General features: G+C 40.8%; 2 protein-coding genes across 4 annotated transcripts; both read left to right on the forward strand.

Moving 5' to 3' along the window:
• The first annotated feature begins 3,213 nt into the window (after positions 1-3,213).
• tlr3 (toll-like receptor 3) lies at positions 3,214-7,856 on the forward strand. Of its 3 annotated transcripts, XM_068727407.1 has the most exons (6): positions 3,214-3,384; positions 3,518-3,653; positions 4,335-4,799; positions 4,921-5,115; positions 5,264-7,116; positions 7,295-7,856. In XM_068727407.1, exons 3-6 carry the CDS (start codon positions 4,347-4,349, stop codon positions 7,524-7,526), a joined length of 2,733 nt encoding a protein of 910 aa, XP_068583508.1. In that variant the 5' UTR covers positions 3,214-3,384; positions 3,518-3,653; positions 4,335-4,346; the 3' UTR covers positions 7,527-7,856. The 3 variants fall into 3 exon arrangements, with proteins under 3 accessions (XP_068583508.1, XP_068583507.1, XP_068583509.1); XM_068727406.1 differs by having other exon boundaries at positions 3,214-3,653; XM_068727408.1 differs by lacking the exon at positions 3,518-3,653.
• Positions 7,857-8,725: 869 nt separating this feature from the next.
• Positions 8,726-15,731, forward strand: cyp4v2a (cytochrome P450, family 4, subfamily V, member 2a). The gene is made up of 11 exons (XM_068727104.1): positions 8,726-8,967; positions 9,117-9,229; positions 9,825-9,910; positions 10,552-10,742; positions 10,878-10,947; positions 11,058-11,184; positions 11,291-11,464; positions 11,883-11,985; positions 13,327-13,461; positions 15,125-15,304; positions 15,421-15,731. The coding sequence occupies exons 1-11, from the start codon at positions 8,775-8,777 to the stop codon at positions 15,588-15,590; spliced, it is 1,542 nt and encodes a 513-aa protein (XP_068583205.1). The 5' UTR covers positions 8,726-8,774; the 3' UTR covers positions 15,591-15,731.
• Positions 15,732-23,641: the final 7,910 nt, after the last annotated feature.

Below are 23,641 nucleotides of genomic sequence, written 5' to 3' on the forward strand. Positions count from 1 at the left end.
TTTATGCCAGTGTTTACCTCCTTCCCCTAATGAGATGTTGACAGTGCACACAATTTAGCCCCTGAAATTGACGTCTCTTTTTATCACATTACTAACTTGTCCACCTCCTCCACCACCACAGTGCTAGCGCTCTCCACTTTTTACGGTCTTCAGCAATCCAGCCATTGGCACAAAGCCCTGTAAGCTGCCTTGGCTTAACACCGGGCTAAACCAATCAGGTGGCCTGAGGTCTATCCCAGGACGGACCTGCTCTAATAATCTGAGGAGAGGATGAAGAGGAAAAGAGAGAGGATATAAAAGTGCATGCAGGTCTGTGTTTGTGTATCTATGGAGGGTGAATGGAGAACTCCTTTCTTGGGGCAATGTACGGTTTCCTGCATTGCATATTGAAGAATCACAAACAAAGATATGCAACACAATTGTATTCATCCACAGTATTAATCCAGTTTCCTAAGAGAGAAAATGTGCTGAAATTAAAAGGCCACAGAGTCAGCGTTCTCTCTCCATAAATCTCCACATAATCAATAATCTATTAGCAAACAGAGTGTGCAGGGGTAAACAGAAATAAGCTCACATGCTATGTCAAAACAGGAGTTAAGACACTAAACACAGGTTGCTACTACTCATTTTTAAATAGGCACATGTCAGAGATAGTGTGCAGGAAATTCTATGACACGTACAATCCAGGAAACAATCACAAATATGGTATATTGTTATATTATAATATCCAGCATGATTTAATATAAGTGTTAGATTTTGGTCATGTATAAGAAAAGACTAAGAAGTGTCTGAGGGGCAGGGACGAAGAAAAATGTTAACGTCATGAGGTGGGCAACCAGCATGCATAACAATAATTGCATCACATTTTCTCCATCAAAAAAAGAAAGCAGTTCATCATGTTTCCTCCACCTCCTCACCCCATGAGCTTTATCGTGTTATATCTGCCGTAGGGGCTTTTTAAGACGTCACTTTGCTCGAATTTTCGAACATGGGCTGCACCAAGGTGGGTGGTTGCAAAACCCCCTGAAGGACAAATGTTACACTCACAGTCGTCCTAGAAGAAAACATGGGGGATCACCAAAGGCGTTAGGAGTCATCCTCTCGGGAGCATGAATGACTGTACCAGATTTCATGGCAATCCATCCTATGGTTTTTGAGATATTTCCGTCTGGACCAAAGTAGCGGACAGACAGAGCGGCTCATTCCTTGAGTCATTATGCTAGCTTAGAGGAGGCTTTAAAAAAAACACTATGTACAGAATGTGATAAGATGTGAACAATGAATTTAAGAAAAGCTGCACATATAGATAGACTTTTAATCAAAGCTCATCAAGGATATTGGTGAAATAGATAATTGGTTTGAACAGCACTTTGACACAGTGTGGCTTTGTATGGTGCCAGTGCTGGTTTGGATTAATGGCATTCTTGGGACTGATGGGATAAAGGCTCTGTTGTGCGACAGCTGATGTCAAGCTAATTAACACACTTTGGTTCACAGTGGCTGTTGGTATGATATGATTAAAGATTTTAAATGACATCGAGGATATTTCAGTGAATGGCATGCTCAGTGAATGAACTTTGAACAGGATATTAAAGCATGCACTATGAAAAAAATAAGTATTTCTGTTTGAAGTGAATTTCCCTTCAACTGAAAAGACAGCCTGAAGGATGCAATGACACATCACTTACCCATCAATTACAAGAAGGTAATTGCTTTGGCTTTCAGGAGTGCAGTTTGTTGATCAACTGTGGTTCCAGTTCATGATTCATTTAGCATGAGCAGAAGGTCATTTCTGCTTTTACATTACTGCTGACCTTTCCAAATGGGTATGGCTATTGGTTATCTTCAGATTTATTGGTGTTTGGACCATCTCAATAATACACCACTTGCTGCCTAGAACTGTTGTGATACTGCTCGATAAATTAGTATCACTCCATTTACTTGCAATGTATTTCTTAGGGGAAATAGGTGCTAAATGAGATATTCAGAGCATATATATATATATATACGAATATATATATATATATACGTATATATATACATATATATACGTATATATATATATTGCATATATATAGTTGACTCTGGCCAAAGCTCAGACTGGGAAGAAGCTGCTTCTTGTTGTGCATTTCCAAATAAAGTAAGAATCACCGAAAAGTTACGTATAATTCCAAATCCTACAAATACCTATAATAATTAATTTGCCACGCTGCAACAGAGGAGAAAAAGCAGAGAAGCTTGTTCCAAGTAAGCAACAACATATCAGATCATATGCTACTACATTATGTATTGTATTAAAAAAGGTGTATCTTTTCGTTACAAAACTTGAAATATATGAAACATGCTATTCAAGTAAGAAGCATCATGAATGGCCTTCAGTGTCTATTGCAGGGATGTTGAGCAGCACAATAAAATGAATTTGCTGCCCTCTAGTGGTAGTTTCAACTTAACCCTGTTGTGTTTTTGTCCAGTTTATCTCCCTTGAGTTTCACTTCTCTGATGTTCTGAATGGGGGTATTTAACGTTATATAATGTAATAAAACGAAGAATTAAACATCATCATGTGACTTGAACGATGACTGTTTCCTTCGACTTAGAAGTTGGTCTAAAGGAGTGCGTGAAATGACAACACCAAAGTAAACTGATCTTCAATAAGGTGACACGTGACAGATAGAAGGCAAATTAATTCTTGTCAGTATGCACCTGGCCGGAAGTCTGACACATAGACCGCGACCGTGATAAATAGATAGATAGATCTATCTATCTATCTATTTATCATATGTATTCTGGAAACTGGTGCTGGTGGTATATCATATAACACAGCAGAAATACACACTCTAATGACGGAGGTGCGTCACCTAGGCAGATTCACATGTTCAGAGGCTTTAGAGCTATGCGAAACTGGCTGCAGGTTTGCTATTTACAGCAAACCTGCAGCCAGTTTCGCTCCTCCACATTAATTATCGTGCATGTCTACTCTTACATTTACGGTATTTGTCCCATTCAGCGTTGAGTCTTCACCGCGAAATCCTTAAATGTCACCTCATAATGAGACGACTGTTTACAAATAAATTGATGTATTACTCATAGTAAAAACACAGTCATAAACATCTTTGCAAGATTTTTACAGGCAATTGGAAACAACGTGCCCTTTTTTTTTTTTTTTTTACACACAAACACATATATATATTACGGTACAGAACACGTTTTTCTTCTCCGGTAGTCTGGCTGTTCGTTCTACTGTGCCTAACCACAATTTAGCCTGTTTACACCACGCCTTACCAAACCCTTGCTGATGTTCAGAGCACTATTCAGTCTATTGCATCAGACACTTCGGATGTTTCATCATTTTAATTAGGCTGGATCTCGTCTGGCTTTAAGGAAGTGAGTATGAATGTTGTTCAACTTCCCAGTATTTCTGTTTATCCTCATGCATGAAACAGTTCAATTCTACAGTATCTCTAGGCGATGTGGAAGTGAAACCGGAGCTGCCAGTTGCTCTTTTCCGTGTTGTCAGACTTTATGGCTGCAGTGTGTTGACTACAAGCTCCAATAGTCTCGTCTGCGCTCCCGAGCAAACGAGACTGTGGTGCTGGAAGTGAACGCCTTGGGTTTCAAGTCGATGAAGTCTGACATGTAAAAGGCACAATCTGGTAAGAACTCTGCCGGTTTTATATCCAAAACATTAGCCAGACTTAAATGGTGACGTGTCAAGGTAACGCTCAGTGCTATGATTATGCAGTCATAGAAATAAATCATATTCGTGTACTGCGATAGTAATGATAATATAGCTTGCTGTATGTCTTTAGAAGAGAGATTTCTGTGGAAACTTTTTCCTCAATATTGAGTCACACAATGATGACAAATGTGTCTGTTAAAGCGGCACCACTCAGCATTTTTATATTAACAAAAGATCAAATGCATGATGTGAAAGATGTTGTTACTGATGAACAGCGAATCATCGCCTGACCCGACTCAGTTCCCCTTGTCCTCTCTGAAGCGTTTCTGCATCTTTTAGCTCCTTGTTTTATTATTTATGGCCCGCAGCTTTCCTGTTTTGAGTCACTCTCAGTAGCAGCAGGCATGTTGTGGAAAAAGTTCTAAAAAAACCCCTCTCTGTATAATAACTGCTCAGCACCAAACAGAAGACAGACAAAGCTAAAACGAGCTAAAAGAGAAAAAGGAAATATACTCCTTATATTTCCTTTGTTTGCCAAATTATCTTTCTAAGATTATATTATATCTTTGCTATTCTTGTTGTGCTGCCCCCAAATTGCCCAGAAAGAAAAAGGCTAAGGCTTATGCATATTTTAATCTTTCTTTTGTTTTTCAAGGTTTTTGAAACAATGCATGCCCCACGTTCCCTTCTCCTGGCGGTGATCATCATGTGCTATGTCATGACGGGACCTCGCAATTGCGTGGCCTCCCAGAAGAAGACCTCTTGCCATGTGCAAGACGGCAGAGCTGACTGCAGCCACCTCAGCCTCAGTGCGGTCCCTCCGGACCTTCCCAAGAGCATCACCAGCCTGGATGTGTCTCACAACAGACTGAGGAAGATTCCCCCTGTGTCACTCACCCCATACCCAGGCCTCCTCCACCTCGACGTCGGCTACAACAGTATCACTACGCTGGAACAGGGTTTGTGCCAGACACTGCCTCTGCTGCAGACACTGAACATGGAACACAATCAAGTGCATGTGCTGAAGAAGGTGGACGTGAGCCACTGCACCAATCTAACATGGTTGATTATGGCTAGTAATAAGCTGCAGCTTGTAGGGGAGCCCTTATCTGCACTACAGGTACAGTTACACTGATGAGTTGGGTCGGTAATAGCTGGAGTAATAGCTGGCTCATTTTCCTCACAGTTGTTCGATATGCCTCTCATGTATTACATTTGTATTCTCCTTTTAATGTTCACAGAGCCTGAAAGTTCTTGATGTGTCCATGAACAAGCTGAAGTCAGCCAAGCTCAGCTCCCAGCCTCAGCTGCCCAGCCTCGTGAGCCTCGATCTGGCATCCAATGACTTCACCACCCTGAAGAAAGAGGACTTCTTGTTTCTTAGCAATTCGTCCTTTCTGCAAGTCCTCAACATGTCATACGTGCCGCTGAAAACGGTAGGAAACTTACCAAGAAATGGGAAATGAAATGGTGTTTTCAAAATTGGAATCAGTGTAAGGAAGTAGTATTTGAAGATTTCAGTTGTCTGTTTTGTTTCCCTTTTTTTGTCTCACCGCAAGACCTCTGTGTTATGTTTTGTTGCAGTTGGAGCCTGGTTGCTTTAAGCCCATTTCAGGCCTACGTACTTTAATCATGGATGGAAGTAAAATGGGCACGCTTGTTATTCCTAAACTCTGCTCGGAGTTGTCAGGGACAGCCATCGATGCCCTGTTTCTTCGGAAGACGGAGCTGGTCACGCTCACAAACACAACCTTTACAGGGCTACAGAAAACAAATCTAACCTTTCTGGATCTGTCCCATAACGGCATGAGCAAAATTGAAGGCGCATTTAAGGGGCTGTCCAGACTTCAGACTCTAATTTTGGCAGACAACAACATCAAACACCTGACCAAGGAAGCATTTCAAGGGCTCAAAAGTTTGAAAAGACTCCAATTGACAAAAGCTCTGGTGACTAAAAAAGGTCACCCCGCCCCGATTATCGACGATTTCTCCTTCCAACCACTGAGTGACCTGGAGAGTTTGATATTGCAGAGAACTGCCATTCATGAAATTACAGAGCACACATTTACAGGCTTGACAAGTCTTCAGGAACTCGATATGAGCTGGAGTGTTTACACCTCGCTCAGAAACATCACCAACAAGACATTAGTCTCACTTGCGGGATCGCCTCTCAGAAAGCTAAATCTAACAGGGACAGCTATAGCACAGATTAATCCTCGAAGCTTCTCCGTTTTGAGAAACCTTACCACTCTTCTTCTGGATTTCAACTTTATCAAGCAAAAGCTCACTGGCAAAGAGTTTGAAGGCCTGGGCCAAGTTGAAGAGATTTACATGTCCAATAACCACCAGACAGTCGATCTAACCTCCACATCCTTTGTGAATGTGCCCAATCTGAGGGTCCTGACTTTGGAAAGAAGTCTCAAAGCTGAAGCAGTGAACATGGATCCCTCTCCATTCAGTCCCCTGCCCAACCTCACCGTTCTGGATCTCAGCAACAACAACATTGCTAACTTAAGAGAGAATATGCTGGAGGGGCTTGTGAACCTGAAAGTGCTGAAGCTCCAACACAATAACTTAGCCCGCTTGTGGAAGAGCGGCAACCTCGGTGGGCCAGTGTTGTATCTCAAAGACACACAGAGGTTGATGACCTTACAGATGGATAGTAACGGGCTGGATGAGATCCCTGCAGAAGCTCTGAGAGGGTTGAGTAACCTCCGCGTAATCAGTCTGGCCAACAACCTCCTTAATAGTCTTAAGGACTCCATTTTTGATGATCTGAGCTCACTGCAGGTCTTGAATTTACAGAAGAATCTGCTCACGGCTGTGAGGCCCGAAGTGTTCCAAACTCCTATGAGCAACCTCAGCCTGCTTCTCATGGACAAAAATCCATTTGACTGCACGTGTGAGAGCATGCTGTGGTTCGTGACATGGTTGAACAACACACATGTGGCAAGCGTGCCGGGTCTCAGGGACCAGTATTTGTGCAATACCCCACTAGCTTACTTTAACCGCTCTGTCATGGATTTTGACACCCTCTCCTGCAAAGACATGACCCCATTTCAGGCTCTTTACATACTGAGCAGCACTGCCGTCATCATGCTGATGGTAACGGCGCTTCTGGTGCGGTTCCACGGCTGGAGGATCCAGTTTTATTGGAACATATTGATAAATCGCACATTAGGATTCAGCGACGCCAAAGTTGAAGAGGGCAGGGAATTTGAGTACGACGCTTACGTCATCCACGCGGAGAAAGACGGTAGCTGGGTGGAGAGAAGGATGGTCCCCTTAGAGAATGACACGTGCAGGTTTTGCTTGGAGGATCGAGATTTTGTCCCCGGCATGTTAAAGCTTGAATCCATCGTGGATAATATGAAAAAGTCCAGAAAGATCTTGTTTGTCGTCACTGAATCTCTTCTCAGAGATCCCTGGTGTAGGAGGTAAATCAAACTTACGCTACTTGATTTATATGTTATTCTAGATTCTACATAAGTTTGAGTAAAATTCTAATAATGTAATTTAGAATTTTGTGATGTGTCGTATATTTTGTCTGGGTTGCATACTGAGTTCTCACAATTGTCTCTTTGCACTCCTGCCCTCGTCTCTTTTCTTATCCAGATTTCAAGCCCATCATGCACTTCACCAGGTCATTGAAGACAGCAGGGACTCGGTGGTTCTGGTCTTCCTGCAGGACGTCCACGACTACAAGTTGTCCCGCTCACTCTTCCTCCGTAGGGGCATGTTGCGTTCATGCTGCGTCCTGGACTGGCCCGTCCATAAGGAGAGGGTGCCGGCCTTTCACCAGAAGCTCCTCATGGCACTTGGCATGACTAATCGATTGCAGGAGTGAATGTGTTTCATTTGTAGTTATTGGAAATTCACTCTGTAATAATAATATTGACCAATGATGTTTGTGTGAATATTGTGCTGTAAATACGCACTCAGTCTTATTGTATAAATGATAACGAGCGACAGGTGGTGTTGTGTATGTGTGCCTGCATACACAGTGGGCTTTTTGTATATTTATTGTTTGCTAGAGAAATCATCATGTTCTCCAATGTTTTAAACAAAGTCCAGCTGAACAGTCATATTTTGACAATCCTTATTTAGTAATTTACATTATACATTTTGTAATGTACATTGTAACATGTTTAGAAATAAAAAAATATTGCAAGTGCAAGTTTTAATGATTTTACCCCTCAATCGCTAAAACGTTGGCCCTTACATTGAAAAGTCTAACCCTAAAGTAATTAAATAAAGAAGATATTTGAAGTTATATATCTTGATCACGTTATGTGATGGCACAACTTTAAATGTATAATTTAGCTGAAAGAATATCTTTCATGTAATAATAGTATTGCATTTATCAATCTTGGAAAAAAGATTTATTTTCTAAAAACGCAGAAAACAAATCTCCAAAATGTGTTGTCTCGTAAAGACAAGGCTTTTACTTTTTTTATGTGCTTTTTGTTTCACCAAGGCTTCAAACTGACACTGTCTCAGTGTCGTGTCAAGGAGCACACACACGCGCACACACACACACACACACACACACACACACACACACACACACAGGTCAGAATGGATTAAAGCGAATAGCATTAAAATACACATAGACCTTTCAATCACCACACAACAGAGTGGCACAGGACAAATCTAAAGCTTCCACACTAGCATTATTATATACATACATTTTTACCACAGTAAAATATTTTTTAATCAGCCTTATGTGCCAGTTATCTTGTTTGTCATTTATTAACCAATCAGGTCTTGATCAAGGTCAGTCAGATAAATAATTAACATCTTTATTACATAATTTGTGTCAACATTTACCATCTTAATCTGTTGTTTTTTTTCTTCTCCCCATTTTATACTCATGTTTATCTACCTCCTATCTCCCATGTTCAGTGTCGCACAATTCTTTTTTTATAGGCATGTGAACAGCAATAAATAACCATGTGGGCCAACTTTAACCCAGTGAGCAGATGGAGGGTTGACTGCAGAGAAAAGGAGGGGCAAAGGCACGTCAACACCTTCACAGCCTGGTACTGCTATTTAAAACACACACATACACCGTGCGTACACACAGCTAAACAAGATGGCAGTACTGCTCGGCAGTTACTCGATACCGTTACTTGGAATCAGCATCTTCATTGCTACTCTGACCTACCTCACCTACAGGCTGCTCAGCGCTTACCTGCACAAATGGTTTGCGATGAAGCCCATTCCGGAGGCGCCCGGGACGTATCCCTTCATAGGAAATGCACTGCAGTTCAAAACCAATGCAGGTGGTAAGAAAGCAATCGACATGCAGCTGCTGGAGGCCCCATTGGCTGATATGGCACAATACCTTTAATTGACTGACATAACTGATGACGTAATTGCCTACTCAATGCAGTATAAATACTGTATATGCAGATTTTTTTTTCCTTCGTTTCAGAATTCTTTCGTCAAATTCAGGAATTTACCCATGAGTTCAGGGATGCACCGCTATTTAAACTCTGGGTCGGACCAGTCCCATTTGTGGTTCTGTTTCACGCGGAAACTGTTGAGGTACGGTGACCGACAACTGCACATTTACAACACACCAACTATGCCTTCAGCAGGTGTAACTGCTTTGTCCACGTACCTTATCTTGTCAATATGTAATCTCAGGAACTGAATAGGAGTAAAAAGTGTTTCATTTTGAACCACGTTCAGTGACATGTAAAGCAATCACAGTCAATCTCTTTGCACAGATAGAACGAGAGCACTAACTTACGAAGCAGAGGCTGCTGCGCAACAACAACAACCGGACCTCGACCTTAGTTACTCCTTATGTACACATGGTCTATCTAGGGTGTCATTGCACTTTTACACACTGCAGCCATGGGCGCAGACAATGGGCCCCTTGGCGGGAACATGAAAAGGCTCCAGGTTTTGAGTCTCTTCGTGGTCATTTTGTGTCGTTTTTTGTGTCATTTTTTGTTTCATTGTGGTTGTTCGCCCCTTTTGCAGTTATTTTGTTTCATGACTGCAGCGACTGACTGCTACACAACTGCTACTGCTCACCATTCCAGTTATTTATTGAATATCAACTGTGCTGTTTTTGATTGCTCATTCCTTCTTGCGTTTCTTATTTGTTTTTGCTCTTATTTGTTGTTTGTAGACGATTCTGACTAATGCTGTCCACATGGAGAAAGGCCAGTCATACAACTTCCTCCACCCTTGGCTTGGAACTGGCCTTCTTACAAGGTATTTACTTGTAGAGCTCATCTGCTCGATATTAAAAGCTTGTCAGTGACGATCAGAAAAAATCAAAACATTAAGATTCCTGCATTAAAGAAAAGAAAAACAAAGTCCACTGTCGTTTTGAAATCAACAGCAACATGATAATGACAAATGAATACAAATAATAAAACCCATAGATATGCCCCAGATGCATACTGTACACTAAGTCTAAACCTCTTCTTCGTTTGTGTTCCCATTGGAAAAATAACAAAATTGTGTGTATACTTGCAGCCAGAGGGTGGTGCTATAGAAGCACATATAGTGGCACAATTCATTATGTTGTGATCGTGAATGTCCACAGCAAATTTCATGTTAATCTGTTTACAACATACCGTTACAAAATTTGGCTCAGGCTTGTAACAAGAGGGAGTCCAAATTAAGTTATTTAGTTAACAGGAAAGATAAGACAGGGCGTAGAGATATGGAAGGAGTCAGTGGTGTCATGCATGTATGAGTGAAAGCATGTATGCACATAAACTTCAATGAAACCACAAAGGTGTGGAGGCTTTGAGGAGATGTCTTCTTCTGTCATTTGCTTTAAGAATACCTGCCTTGAGTACTTTCCCACCCTTAAGTTCTCCTTGATGTCTTCTGCTTTTGGTCAGCACTGGGAGCAAGTGGCGTCAGCGGCGGAAGATGTTGACCCCCACCTTCCACTTCTCCATCCTGACGGACTTCTTGGAAGTGATGAACGAGCAGGCAGAGATCCTGGTGGAGAAGCTGGAGAAGCAGGCGGGGAAGGGTCAATTCGACTGCTTCAGTCACATAACCCTGTGTGCCCTGGACATTATCTGTGGTGAGGGAGAATATGTGCAGGGAACGCAACTGTGCGCATGTATAAATGAGCCTTTTATCCCTGTTTGCACATAATAAATGCTTAGAATGGTCTGAACAAAGCAAAATAGATGGTCAACTAACAATGTCTTTTCAGAAACTGCAATGGGAAAGAAAATTTACGCCCAGAGTCATTCTGAGTCCGAGTATGTTAAGAGCGTGTACAAGTGAGTCATTTTGATTTTCTTTTCCATTACACAAAGAGACGATATTAAGGGAATATTTGTAGGATGAATTGCTTCATGTTTCTGTCTTCCTCCCAACTTTTTGTCCTTAGAATGAGTGACATCGTGAGCCGCAGACAGAGGACACCATGGTTTTGGCTTGACTTTGTATACAACTACTTTGGTGAGGGCCGGGAGCATGACAAGACACTCAAGATCCTGCACTCCTTTACATACAAAGTAAGTGATGAAGCCAGCGGTTAGAAAATCAGTGGACGTTCAGTTTCTGTTACATTAAAATGAAGCAGAATCCACACTCAGCCTCAACCTTGAATTTCCATCTCAGGTGATACAAGAAAGAGCGGAGAGGATTTCCAATACCGACTCGGACAGCGACTCTGAACAGAGCACAAAGAAAAGACAAGCATTTCTGGACATGCTCTTGAAGACCACATATGAGGATGGCACCGGAATGAGCCATCAGGACATTCAGGAAGAAGTGGACACCTTTATGTTTAGGGTTAGTGGTTCGAAATATAACTCGCATTATTATCTCTGCCAGGCGTTATGATCCATTAAAGTCGGCACGATATGACATTGAATAAATCCCAGAGTTTGTTATCTTCGCTGCCATCTTGACTGTACGGCACCCGGGTGGAACAATTGAGTGAGATTTAAGTGTTCTTTGTTTGGGAGGGGGAGAGGGAGACACACCTGACAGAGATCTGCACTCAACTGAGTACACTTTTATTTTCTTTCTCCTCCTCATCCTCGCTCATTCCTCTGGTCACATTTGCATGAATAAATGAAACACAAACACAACACACTTCATAAAATTCCTAATATACTCTCACGAACAAAAAAACCACTAAAACTCAGCTTTAAAGTCTTAAATAATGTGCTGTTTTTCTGTATTTTGAATGGCCCTCATCGTACAGGGACATGATACGACAGCAGCCTCTATGAACTGGGCCGTACATCTCCTGGGCTCCCACCCTGAGGCACACAGCAAAGTTCAACAAGAGCTTCAGGAGGTGTTCGGTAACAGTAACATGCTCTCTCCCACGACACCCCCACACCTTCTAACTTTCATGACATCATTTGTTTTCCCGCCCAAAGGCCTTTTGACTCATCTTTGTTCAGATTTGTTCTTTACAGCTCAAAGGGGAGCTTATACAGTGATAATAGATGGGAAAGTCCTCGCCAAAATACATAGAGAATAATTGAATTATTTTCACTGCTTTGTGGATGTACCGTGGCCACCGTGCTTTTTTTTTTTCATGACGTGAGCTAGTAGTAACAACACATGATACGTTTTCACAAGTTTAAGGATCTAACCTTCCTCCACTTCGTCCCCCAGGAAAGACACGTTCATTTTGATACACTCAAGCTTTCTCTAAAACCCCATCTCTTCAAATAGCAACGGTTGGTCAGTGCCACTCGGCATGTGATACCGACGTACCATGCTTTCAACAAGCTTCAATGTAAACCCACCCGCGTCATAAGACGGTCAGAGCAACTGACGACAAAGAGAGGTCAGGTGGATGGGCTAAACACACACAGGACTATTTTAGTTATTTAATTCATTAGTTTATTTTTATCGTATGTCAAAGTACTTTGTAAACTCGTTTTTTAAAGGTGCTATATAAATAAAGTTAACATTAAAGTTATTATTTTGTCCAGGAGACTACTGTTCGTGTGCAGTGCGAAACAAAAAGTAAATGTTTACATTTCATCACGTCGTCATGTGAGTTGTTAGTTGCTGGGTGGTGGTTAGTCAGTCTAATAAACGTCAACTACGGTCTTTCACTCAAGTAGTTTTGTTGCCTAAACCTAACTTCCTGTGAAGACAGAAGTTTATTTTGAAAAGCGACTATGCATGTAACAAGTGGAAACTGACACACCATCCCTGACGAGTCAAAAACTACTCTAGAGGGGTACCTAGAGCGTCAAAGTTCGAAGCTTGGGGCCACTGACCTAGCGTCAGTATTTGACGAGTTGGGAGTGAGAACGTGTTGTTTTTTTTTCAATGTAAAAAGATTCATTACATTACTTTATCGAACCTAATGTAATCAATTATTCTATTAAGATTTGTTGATTTATTGTCAAGAGGTAGGATTTCAAGGAACGGCGATAGAAATGATTGCAGTAAAGACTCTTGTCACTTGAACAATGCAGTAGAGTTCATCTCTTATCTTACTGTAGAAGGTGGGAAAAGCAGGGTATATGTCAAGGATATAAAAATAGGAGAAAGTGCAACAGCAGGAAACTGCAGCGCAATCTAATTAACAGCTATCTGATCTAAGACCTAGTTTAAACTCTGTTCTTTATCTGTATTTTGTGCTGAAGAGTTTAACAGTGTTTCCTGTTTTATGTGCAAAGGTACATCCGACCGGCCCGTTAACATAGAGGACCTGAAGAAGCTCAAATACCTGGAGTGTGTGATCAAGGAGGCCCTGCGACTGTTTCCCTCTGTGCCTTTTTTTGCCCGCAACATCGGTGAAGACTGCCACATCAGTGAGTTACAGACGAGTGATGACACTTGAATGAAACATTCATTTGCTGAGTGCAAATCCCCAAAGGCAGTGGTATTTTTTATAAGAATCCAGGGGAGGCCAGGCTTCCCGTGTTATTTTCACTTGAAAAAATAGGTTTCTTCGTCACATAGCATATATTCTATGGTGTTGATAGAGCCGTTGTAGGGTTACAGGCTACAGAACATACTCTATACATTCAGATAAACTCAGGTACATTCAGGTGATGGAGGTGAGGACAAAAGATCAAATAGTTGCATTAATTGGTCGCACAAAGCAAGAGTAAAGTAAAACAATACAACAATTAATACAGGAATTAAATTACATTCAGGAGAAAGAAATGAATACAATTGAAATAATAGAAAATTAATAAAAAAGGAGGGGGGGGTGCGCTGCTATGGGACAATTATGGGTTCCAAAATGAGTCTTTATTGAGAGGTTCTTGCCAGGAGTCGTAGAAATCTAGAAAGGCCCTCCATACTTTCCTAAAGGTTTGGGAGGACCCTTTCAGTGTATATATATATTTTTTTTTTTCTAGTTTCAAGAAATACATGACATCTTTGACCCAATGAGTAAAGGACGGAGGTGGCACGTTGCTTCCATTTTCATAGTATCAAATGTCTAGCAAGGGGTTTTGTGAACGCTACGACCACAGAGGCTTTATTTGATATCCTGATATTAAGCCAAATATCAGGATATCAAGCCTGATATTAAGCCAAAGAGTGCACAGATTGGGTCAGAGTTAAATTGAGTTACAAAAATTAAAAAAATACTTATCCAGAAGGTAGAGAAATTCGGACATAGCCTGAACATGTAATAAGTCTGGTGGCTAGCCTTTGCATCGAGGACATAACGGATCAACATTAGAATACATCTTTGCCAATCTAGCATTGGTGTAATAAACCCATGTGCACCAATTTTAGCTGTAATAAGTTATGTTTATCGGAGGTAGATGATGTATCAAGTCTAAAATAGAGTCCCATTGGTCATGTGTTATAAGCACTCCAAGAGTAGAGTCCCAGGCCATTCTTACGTTTTTAAAGGGGTGTTGGTTGATATTGCTGATGAGCTCGTCGATCTTGGATATCAATCCTCTACTGTTCGAGTTCAATTCAAGGAGGCTGTCATGTGATTTCATGGAGGCTCCTTACAGGCTAAAATGTCTCCTAAACCGAGTGAGTGACCTCAATCCCCAAGTACTTAATACCATCTTGGGCCTCCTTAAAGTAGAAAAGGCTAGAAGGGAGTGCCGACCTTCCATCATAGTCTAGGTGTAAATAATCAAGTAAACAGATCCCACAATTCTGAGAATATGGTGACATAACTAAAGAGAAGTTCAACAGGGCACCAGCAGTGAGAAACCTGCTGACGCTTTCCCAGACTTTAACACTGTATTCACATTGTTATTTGCTAGTGTCTTTATAAATGATGGTCAAACTAAATAAGACCCAAATTGTGATACATTAGTTTCATCCCAGTCTTTTTTGTTGTTGTATTAAAACAGCTCTCATCTGTCTGTCATGATGTCTAATGGCTTAAGCTGAGGCAGTAAAATTCCTAATGATCTTATGTCAAACAAAATGAGTTAAGTGATTTGTAAGGACAGTAATTACAGTACAGTAATTAAGTTTCTGTTGTACCTGCAGATGGTTTCGAAGTGCCCAAAGGTGCCAATGCCATTATCATTACCTACGCTCTCCACCGTGACCCGCGATACTTCCCAGAGCCCAACGAGTTCAGGCCTGAGCGCTTCCTGCTGGAGAATTCAGTGGGAAGGCCTCCATACGCGTACATCCCCTTCTCCGCTGGACTCCGCAACTGCATCGGTAAGAACAGGACAGGTTTAATTTGTAGTTGACTGGACCCGTCTCTATGCATACTTCACTCAGAGAGACTCCAGAATAACTGCTGTGTGTGTGTGTTCCACTGTAATCTTCCTCAGGTCAACGTTTTGCACTTATGGAAGAAAAGGTGGTCTTGGCGTCCATTCTGCGTAACTTTAACATTGAAGCATGTCAGGAACGTGAAGAGCTTCGGCCGGTAGGAGAGCTTATCCTGCGACCAGAGAAGGGCATCTGGATCAAACTGGAAAAGAGGAAAACCCAAACCTAATCAAATCAGCACCTGCGCTCTGTTTTGTTGTTGCTAATTTCATCTTCCTTCGTGATCTCTATTCAAAGCACATCCTTTCCAATTCAAATGGTGGTGGACAGTGCAATGGCTTCTAAATAAAGGGTCAGGGAGAATAATGAACTTGGTGTTTGATTTGAGAATTTTGTCATCATTATAGTCATTATAGTGATTCACTCTTCTGGCTCAACAACTCTGCACTTTTGTTGTGCCCAAATAACATTGAAAGATAACTGTACAAATGTTTTGCTATAAACAGCTTAATCATGGGATTAAATGAAAAGCTAATACCAAATATTTTTACATATTTATTACATTTACGAACGCCTCAGAGATACGCCTTTCATTTGCACAGTATTTCAGCTGAATGTTCAAGTCATACAAGTTCTTTCCTTGTATGACCTCATCACTTTATTAATATGTTTGGTCGGTCATCTATTTAGTGCGCATCACTCTCTTTTTTTCTCGTGTGAGTCTGAATGGGATGGAGAGTTTGTGTAACTGAAGGAATGTGAAGTTAAAGAAACAATAATGGAAACCACCAGAGAAGCTAGGCGGCGCTAATGCAACAGACTCGATCAGAGTCCCCTCCATCGAGCGCTCCAGTGTGATGCAGAAGACTCAATATGCTATATAACCAACAAGATATCATGGATTCAAGCCAAGGCAATCATCACAGCTAATATCATTCACAATAAGGCCACTCTCACAACAACTATGTGTCCTGTAACAGAACCCAACACAACACACTCACCTCTCTCTCTAACGCACTGACACACATACGCTTTAACCCGACACACCCAAACTTTTTACCTTATGCACAGCAGGTATATCACAATGCAGTCACAGGAAACATAGGCAAGAGTTTTCTTTATGCGTCTAGATTCTTAACCGAGAAATACTTTTAAAATGATTTTAAAACACTCTTAGGATGCTGGGAAGTGAGATCCAAAAACTCACCAGCAATATCGCCATACTTTAGGTGCCAAAGAGAATGAAACAGATATATTTGAGATTTTAACTTCAAGGGACAAAACTCTGAACATTGTCAAATTCGTCTTCAGTGCTTTTGAATACTCTTTTTGGTAAAACTCCTGACCTCTTATTACCCTGGTGGCTGGAACTCTAATGAGAATCCATTCAGGTTTATGACTATAATGAGCAAAACTCTTTAGTCACTGAATCCCATCGAGGTCAGAAGGATCCATTGTAACAAAGTAGTAATAATAGCATGACACACTTACAAATGACCCCATCCATAATGTCACAAGATGATTTAGCTGGTATGGCTGCAAGGGTCATTGCCGAACACCAAAACGACATGAGTGATGATGAATTGCATGCTCTTCTCGGATGCTATTATTTGAATTATTGAGCACTTCTCTAATCAATGGCTGGGTAGAGCTGAGGCGCCTGAGCTCCAACTGGAGAAGGAATAGCACATTGATCGGAGAATCTCTAATGAATGGCTCGGGTTAAGGAGCTTCTGCTCAGATTGAGTGGCTACAGTAGGTGGATTTCAGGACAATATGCAGATAGTTTTTAATGATAAAGCGTCAATTCAAAAGTAGTAAAAATAACAAGTATGTAAACATTACTATACAACACTGTGTGGATATTGTGGTCATATTTTTTGAGTAAATTATTATTTTTCTTGTGTTCTATTTCATAGTTTGTCAGTAACTTATCTTTGGCAAATGTTGTGGACACAGATTTTCTCTTTTTTTGCAATGCTATTTTTTGATGATCAACTGTTTGTCTTGTTGATCATTTTTTATAATATAAAAAGCAACAAATAGAAATAGCTGAGGGTGCACAAGACTGACCCCATTGCACCCTGCACTCTCCCATGCCTCAGTTCTATTTTACTGTGCATTGCGGTAATCATTTTCAATAACATTTCAGTAACTTGCCGCAATGATGAGAAAGCTCCATGTGTGCAGCAGTATTATTTCTACAGTTACACAGGGAAGGCAGACAACTAATTAATGAAGAGAGTTGTTTAACATATCATTATCAGTGTAGATTTAGCAGCTGGCAGGAGTGCCAAGGAATGTTTGCAACCCGTTCAAAGTCTTTTTGTGGTTTCAAATTCCAAAACAGATACTGTATGAACCACTAAAGCACTGGTTTCCAACCTCTGGACCAGGTCCCCCCAAAGGGGTCACGAGATAAGTCTGAGGGGTCATGAGATGATTAACAATGAGAGGAAACAAATGAAAAACATACAATTTTATTGCTATGAAATATATTATATAACATATATTTTTAAATTTCTCTGTAATATTTGTTTTATTATTGTATTCCTCATCAATCATATAAGCTGCTCACGGTCATTTTCGAGCCAGGATTTTTTTTTTTAATGCGGTCATAAGCAGCAGCCTATTCACCTGTTAGATCATTTTAAGGAGATCTTAAAATTATGTAGTAAGGATATTTTTCCTTTCAAAAATTCTTTATTCATAAAAAAATGAAAACATTCAAGAGTTTCTCTACATGATGGTGAAAAAGTTGTTGTTCTCTTCTCTTCATTGGACACATTATTTTATTCTTTTAACGTTTTATTTATTCATGCATTTCCTCATTTTTCTTGACTTGTCAAATTTAGGGACACTGCGTCAGCTATTCATAACGTTAAGTTATAATAACTAACCTGTTTCTGGTTCATATTCTAAGGAGGAAACTGTTGAGGCCATGACCTCTGTGCAGTTACAGCTCTGCCAGCACAGACGTTGCTCAATTTTGAGGAGTTTCAAGCCTTCTATGTTCCAACAAGGTTACATTTCTTTCATGTACCCACCATTGTTGAAAATTGACTGTGTTGATCTCCTTTAAGACAACCCAGCAGACACATGAGAAACACTATGAAATAACAATACAAACATCATGAAAGACTTCAATCAGACTTTAATGTCAGCTAGTTCCACCCGAGATGCACAGACGCCCCTTGGGCTTTGTGATGAAATTGAATGAAACCACTTTAAAACACCAAATGATGATGGATTTCCAATTTCCCTTTCAAAATTGAAATTTCTGAAGGGATTATGAACTATTGTGACTCCACAGAGAGAAAAGTAAACCATATGCTCTAAGGACACAATATGGTCTTGGCGTACAAGAGAGTAATAGCAGTAGATTATAAAATGACCGTTATCAAACTGTTGGGCTTTTTAAAGAAGGTGTAGTTCAAATTGATGTCCAGAGAGGGGCAGCAGTGTATGCTTTTCTGAATGCGTGCAAAGACACGGCCTCCGTGTTGCAAAGTGTGTGTGTGTGTGTGTGTGTGTGTGTGTGTGAGGGGGCGTAAGAACAGCACAAGCAGCAGAATGTATCTAGTTTTCTTTTTTTCTGTCTGAATGCCCGACAGCTTCATGTTGATGTGAGTGACAGCTGTGTTTAGCATGTGTAGTTTATAGCCTGCGAGTCTCAGATTTTCCGTGGTCTGACACTTGAATGGCACACGAAAAATGTGCAGTCTCCCTTTAACAAAATGGGTAATTAACACGTGTCCATTTTCAGCAACAATGCAGCCTGAATGCAGAATGTTTACTGCTGGATTCTCATTTCATCCCATTGTGACAAAACTGTACTGACACTGATTTACATATGACAAGATCAATGAGACAAACGGTGTTAACAAAAAAGCAACCCACTGGCTGTCATTTGCAATTATAAGTATAGAATAAATCCATACAGAGTGAACTCATCCACCGTAATTAATAGGTTTAATTTTCTCTCAGCCCACGACTCACACTATGGTTTTTTTACTCATTCTATTGCATGTACAGTAACAAGGTTAGTTGCTGTCAACTCAAGTATTCTTCACTTTACCACAGCAGCCTATCTGCTTGCACTTCATGTGTGTTTGTGTCTATATATACATGTGTGTAATTGGAGGAGCTCAGCCTAACAGAGAGAGCAGAGCAAATTCGCGCTGCAGCATGATAATAACTGACATCAAAACATTAAATACCAGGAACGTATCCGTACCTTCAGATAACGTAAAAAGCGAATGCTCTAGCCAGAGCCACTATCGATGGCGGACTCCGTGGAAGACGACCCACTCCATATGTAGATATGAATGCCTTTTTTAAGCTAACGAAAACACTACGATTCTTATTTTCAGAAGATTATACACTGATGAAAACATTGTTATGAATATTGTATTCCATTGCTGTCAATTAATCCCCCTAAATGTTTCACATTATTCCTTTAATTATAAGAAATTACGTATTAGTTTAAATTATTTAAATTTTTCCACAGAAAGGGTACAAAGAAAGACAGACTAACACAAATTTAGTTTCGGTCTTTTAATGGAAATTGTTGACAAAGAAAACTCCAGGCTTATCCTTTAAATAAGAAAATAATCCTTTATTTGACTGTACTGGCAGGGATGATTAAGACGTCATTCAATGTTGAAAGACAGCAGAAAAGAAACAACAAAAAATGTAATTGTATATTGAAGTGACAAATGGATATCTTAAAATAACAATTTCTCAATGGAAGACAAAATGGGAAATTAAATCAAAACATTTCAAACTGTCCTCAAAAATCCGTTTGATCAACAGCAACTGGTGTATTTTTTGTCAGGTAATATTCATGGTTTCCATTGTGCTTTAAAGTCCAGTCTTGTATGACACCACAAATACTACAACAACCCATTCATGCGAGTCACAAACCGTGACTTTAACCTTTCGTTTATTGATGTTGTTAGCTTAAAACAATAGTCAAATCCCTGTTTTAATGACCCATTCAAATAAATGGAGGAGATTGAGGCTGCAGCTGCCTCGGGACACAAGGTGTAGTGGGACGTTGTAGTATTTATATCTACATCTCCGTGATGGCTTATAGACCTCCCTGGCCCACAGAACAACACCAGTGTTGAGGAGGATAGGATGTGACAGTATCCCTGGATCTGACTGAGCACCATGCTGGAGCTTCATGACACACTGCTATCTCTATTGGTTGCTTTCGGTCACTCTCCCGCACACATGCATGCAAACACTCACACACACACGCATATACACACACACACACACACACACACACACACACACACACACACACACACACACACACACACAGTAAAACCACCCATTTGTTTCCAGCCCCTCTCCCTTTTGCTCTCCCTTCTCCGCCAACCTCAGTTCAGTCGTTTTTCACATCAAATGAATGCCCCTATTAGGGGCCAAACTCAAATCAGAATTGTGTCGTCCAATATGAAACGAGGCAGGGGGATGTGGATGGAGAGAGTGAAGGAGAAAGAGAGACATTAAATGGAGGGAAAGCAAGTGAAGCATCAGGCGGACTGAAAGCGTAAGAGCAGAAGTCTGAAGGAAGGACACATTGAAAGGATGAGGAGCAATGATCACACGAACCAAATAATCTGAGGAGATGGCAGTCACAGCAAGGAAAGCATTTTTTGGCGTTAAAATAAACCCATCTGCCTGCCATCTTTACTGTTCCCATAGAAACACGTGAGCCAGTTAGCCCCAAACGTTGAGGTGGACGGGTGTGCATTGCTCAAGGCGCAGAGGCCACACATTCTTCCCTTCCTTTGAAGTACACGGATACTTAATCTCACAGCTAAATTGTTTGAAATGTGGGTCATGGCTCCAATTTCACTACAGTGGGGTAAGATGTAAAATCCAGCCTCAGCTCAATATATCAGTGCTTAGTCCCTCTTGTACTTTGACTCCAGAATAATCTTCCCACAGTCATTTCTCATTAAGCAGAAGACTTTCTGGACATGTTTCGTGTTAGGTTTCAATTATAAGTAGCCGCGGGTAAACAAAGGTGTTGGATTGGAGTCAAAACTATTTGCTGAAGCAGCTGATGAGAAGGTTCAAGCACTTTAATAAAATGTTTGTGCACCTGAATATTAAATAACCAGATTTTTCTTTTTGAAATCTGTTATTTATTAGAACATATATCATGGTATTACACTGTATATTTGAAGGCATTGTAGTCCAGTATGGATACTGAGTGTTATACATTCATTTTAGATGTAAACTTGTTAAGAGGTGCGTGTCCTTGATCACTATAACACAGCTGAGTGCATCACCGATCCCCAGCTGCTACTCTGCGCCCAAAGAAACAATTTGAACACTTTTTTTTTGGACGGTGTATTTGGCGAACAGCTAATGAATTGGAAGGTGTGTTTGTTAACTTACCAACTCAGGGCTGTAACTGTTCACACACTGCTGAGTACCTCTCGGCCGTCGCTATGCCGCCAGAGAAACAGTGGCTCTCTTTTACCATTTGGTTTTGGACAGCGTGTTTGGCTAACCGCTAACAGAACTAGCAGCAAACACACTGCTGTACCTCGCCAAAACTCAGCCACTGCTAAGCGGGCAGATAGCTTGGTGGGTTTTTAATTTTCTTTTTGGCAAGAATGTATGAAGTGTATAATACAACGACTTGCTTGCATTGCCGTTTTTTTTCGTTTGAATGAAGTGTGTTTAACGAGACTTTACAGGGCAGAATTGTATTAATTCAGTCAAAAATTACATCAGATACATTACAAGAGGATTGAGGGTGCAAAGGGAGTTAAAGGAAACAAATAATGAAATATGCAATTAAAAGAATCTGCCTAATATCAAACACCTTTAAGGAATATAGGATGATTCAGAATGAAGTTTACTCGGCAACTACAGCATGCCCATGCAAGGAATTTGACTCCAGTTCTCAGCAGCCTTCAATTTTCAAAGAAAGAGTTAACCAAATAAGTACACATCAAGGAAACACACATGTATATGGCTAAGCAAAGCTAGAGACTCACACATAGATACAGCTATCATACAATCATGGTAAATGGACTGCATCCAAAGGGCAACCATCGGGAGCAATTTGGGGGTCAGTGTCTTGCCCAAAGACAGTCCGACACCTAGACAGGAGGAGAAGGGAATCAAACCACCAACCCTGTGGTGGTGAAACAATTGCTATGAATGTTGATCACTCCTGAGGAACAGGCGGCACCTTATATGGAAGACTCTGCCACAAGCATATGAATGTGTGTGTGAATGGGTGAATGCTGACTTGTGTTGAAAAGCACTGAGTGACTCGAAAAATACAACATAACTAATCACGATACAGATAAACCAATAAACTCAAGAATTGTCTTTCAGCGACAACAATCATTTTATCACCGCTATGAATTATACAAATATTTGTCAAAGTTAGATTGTCACGATTCATGTTTTGGTTTAGCTATTTATTCAGTTTTATTTAGATGTTCCCTGCCTCTTGTGTCTTGCACTTTATTTCCTGCCTGTGTCTTACCTCTGTAATTGTCTGCCCTTCTCTTAATTAAACATGCGTAATCACCTGCACCCTCCCTGTGTATTTAAACCCTGTGTGTCCCTTGTCTCAGTGTTGGTTCTTCTTTGGTGTTACCTGGTCCGTCTATTCGTCTGCCTTCCATTTCTCCCCGGTATGTTCCCTGTTTCGTGTCTGCTCCCCTCTGCCGTGTTCCCTGTTTTTTGGATGTTTTATTTTCATGGACTTTTTATGACTTATTCTTTGGACTTTTGATTCACACGTTTATGTGTTGAATACTTTATTGTTGCCGTTAAATCCACATTTATCCGACCCTCTGTTTCCCGTGTCTTCCTGCATTTGGGTCCAGCCCTTTATTCTCCGCAAAACCTAGATGGGCCAGAGGCGGGTTGAGGTTAAATATTACAGGGGCCCTCTGCCCCCCTCTATATATACACCGTAGTATATGACAACTACAGCACAATGCACAAGCCTGTGGTGGGATATCAAGGCTAGTTCAACAGCTTGATGACATTCCAGGTTTTTCACATTTAAGGTCAAAACAAAACAAAGTTATCAGTAGCCTGTGTTGAAAATGTCATCCTAGTATTGCTTTAAAAGCTCAGTCAGTGTAGCTGTCAGGCCAGCCTGAATATGGAATGGGGCAAATACAGAGGGACATCTGATAAGACCTCTGTGCGAGTTCTCCCTACTGTAGTGGAAGAAAGAAACAGACAGAGAGAAAGATGGGATTTACATGCTTCTCAAACCCTGCA

This window comes from Cebidichthys violaceus, unplaced genomic scaffold, assembly GCF_023349555.1.
Source record: "Cebidichthys violaceus isolate CVI_PGR_0920_01 unplaced genomic scaffold, fCebVio1.0.p SCAF_4, whole genome shotgun sequence".
NCBI classification, from domain to species: Eukaryota; Metazoa; Chordata; class Actinopteri; order Perciformes; family Stichaeidae; genus Cebidichthys; species Cebidichthys violaceus.

Bases quoted from the DNA above. Each gene is read 5' to 3' on its own strand.
- tlr3 (XM_068727406.1), top strand. From the start codon at position 4,347: ATGCATGCCCCACGTTCCCTTCTCCTGGCGGTGATCATCATGTGCTAT. The intron at 5,116-5,263 runs GTAGGAAACTTA...GTTTTGTTGCAG, and splicing joins CATACGTGCCGCTGAAAACG to TTGGAGCCTGGTTGCTTTAA. The intron at 7,117-7,294 runs GTAAATCAAACT...TTTCTTATCCAG, and splicing joins AGAGATCCCTGGTGTAGGAG to ATTTCAAGCCCATCATGCAC.
- cyp4v2a (XM_068727104.1), top strand. From the start codon at position 8,775: ATGGCAGTACTGCTCGGCAGTTACTCGATACCGTTACTTGGAATCAGC. The intron at 8,968-9,116 runs GTAAGAAAGCAA...CCTTCGTTTCAG, and splicing joins GTTCAAAACCAATGCAGGTG to AATTCTTTCGTCAAATTCAG. The intron at 13,462-15,124 runs GTGAGTTACAGA...TTGTACCTGCAG, and splicing joins CGGTGAAGACTGCCACATCA to ATGGTTTCGAAGTGCCCAAA.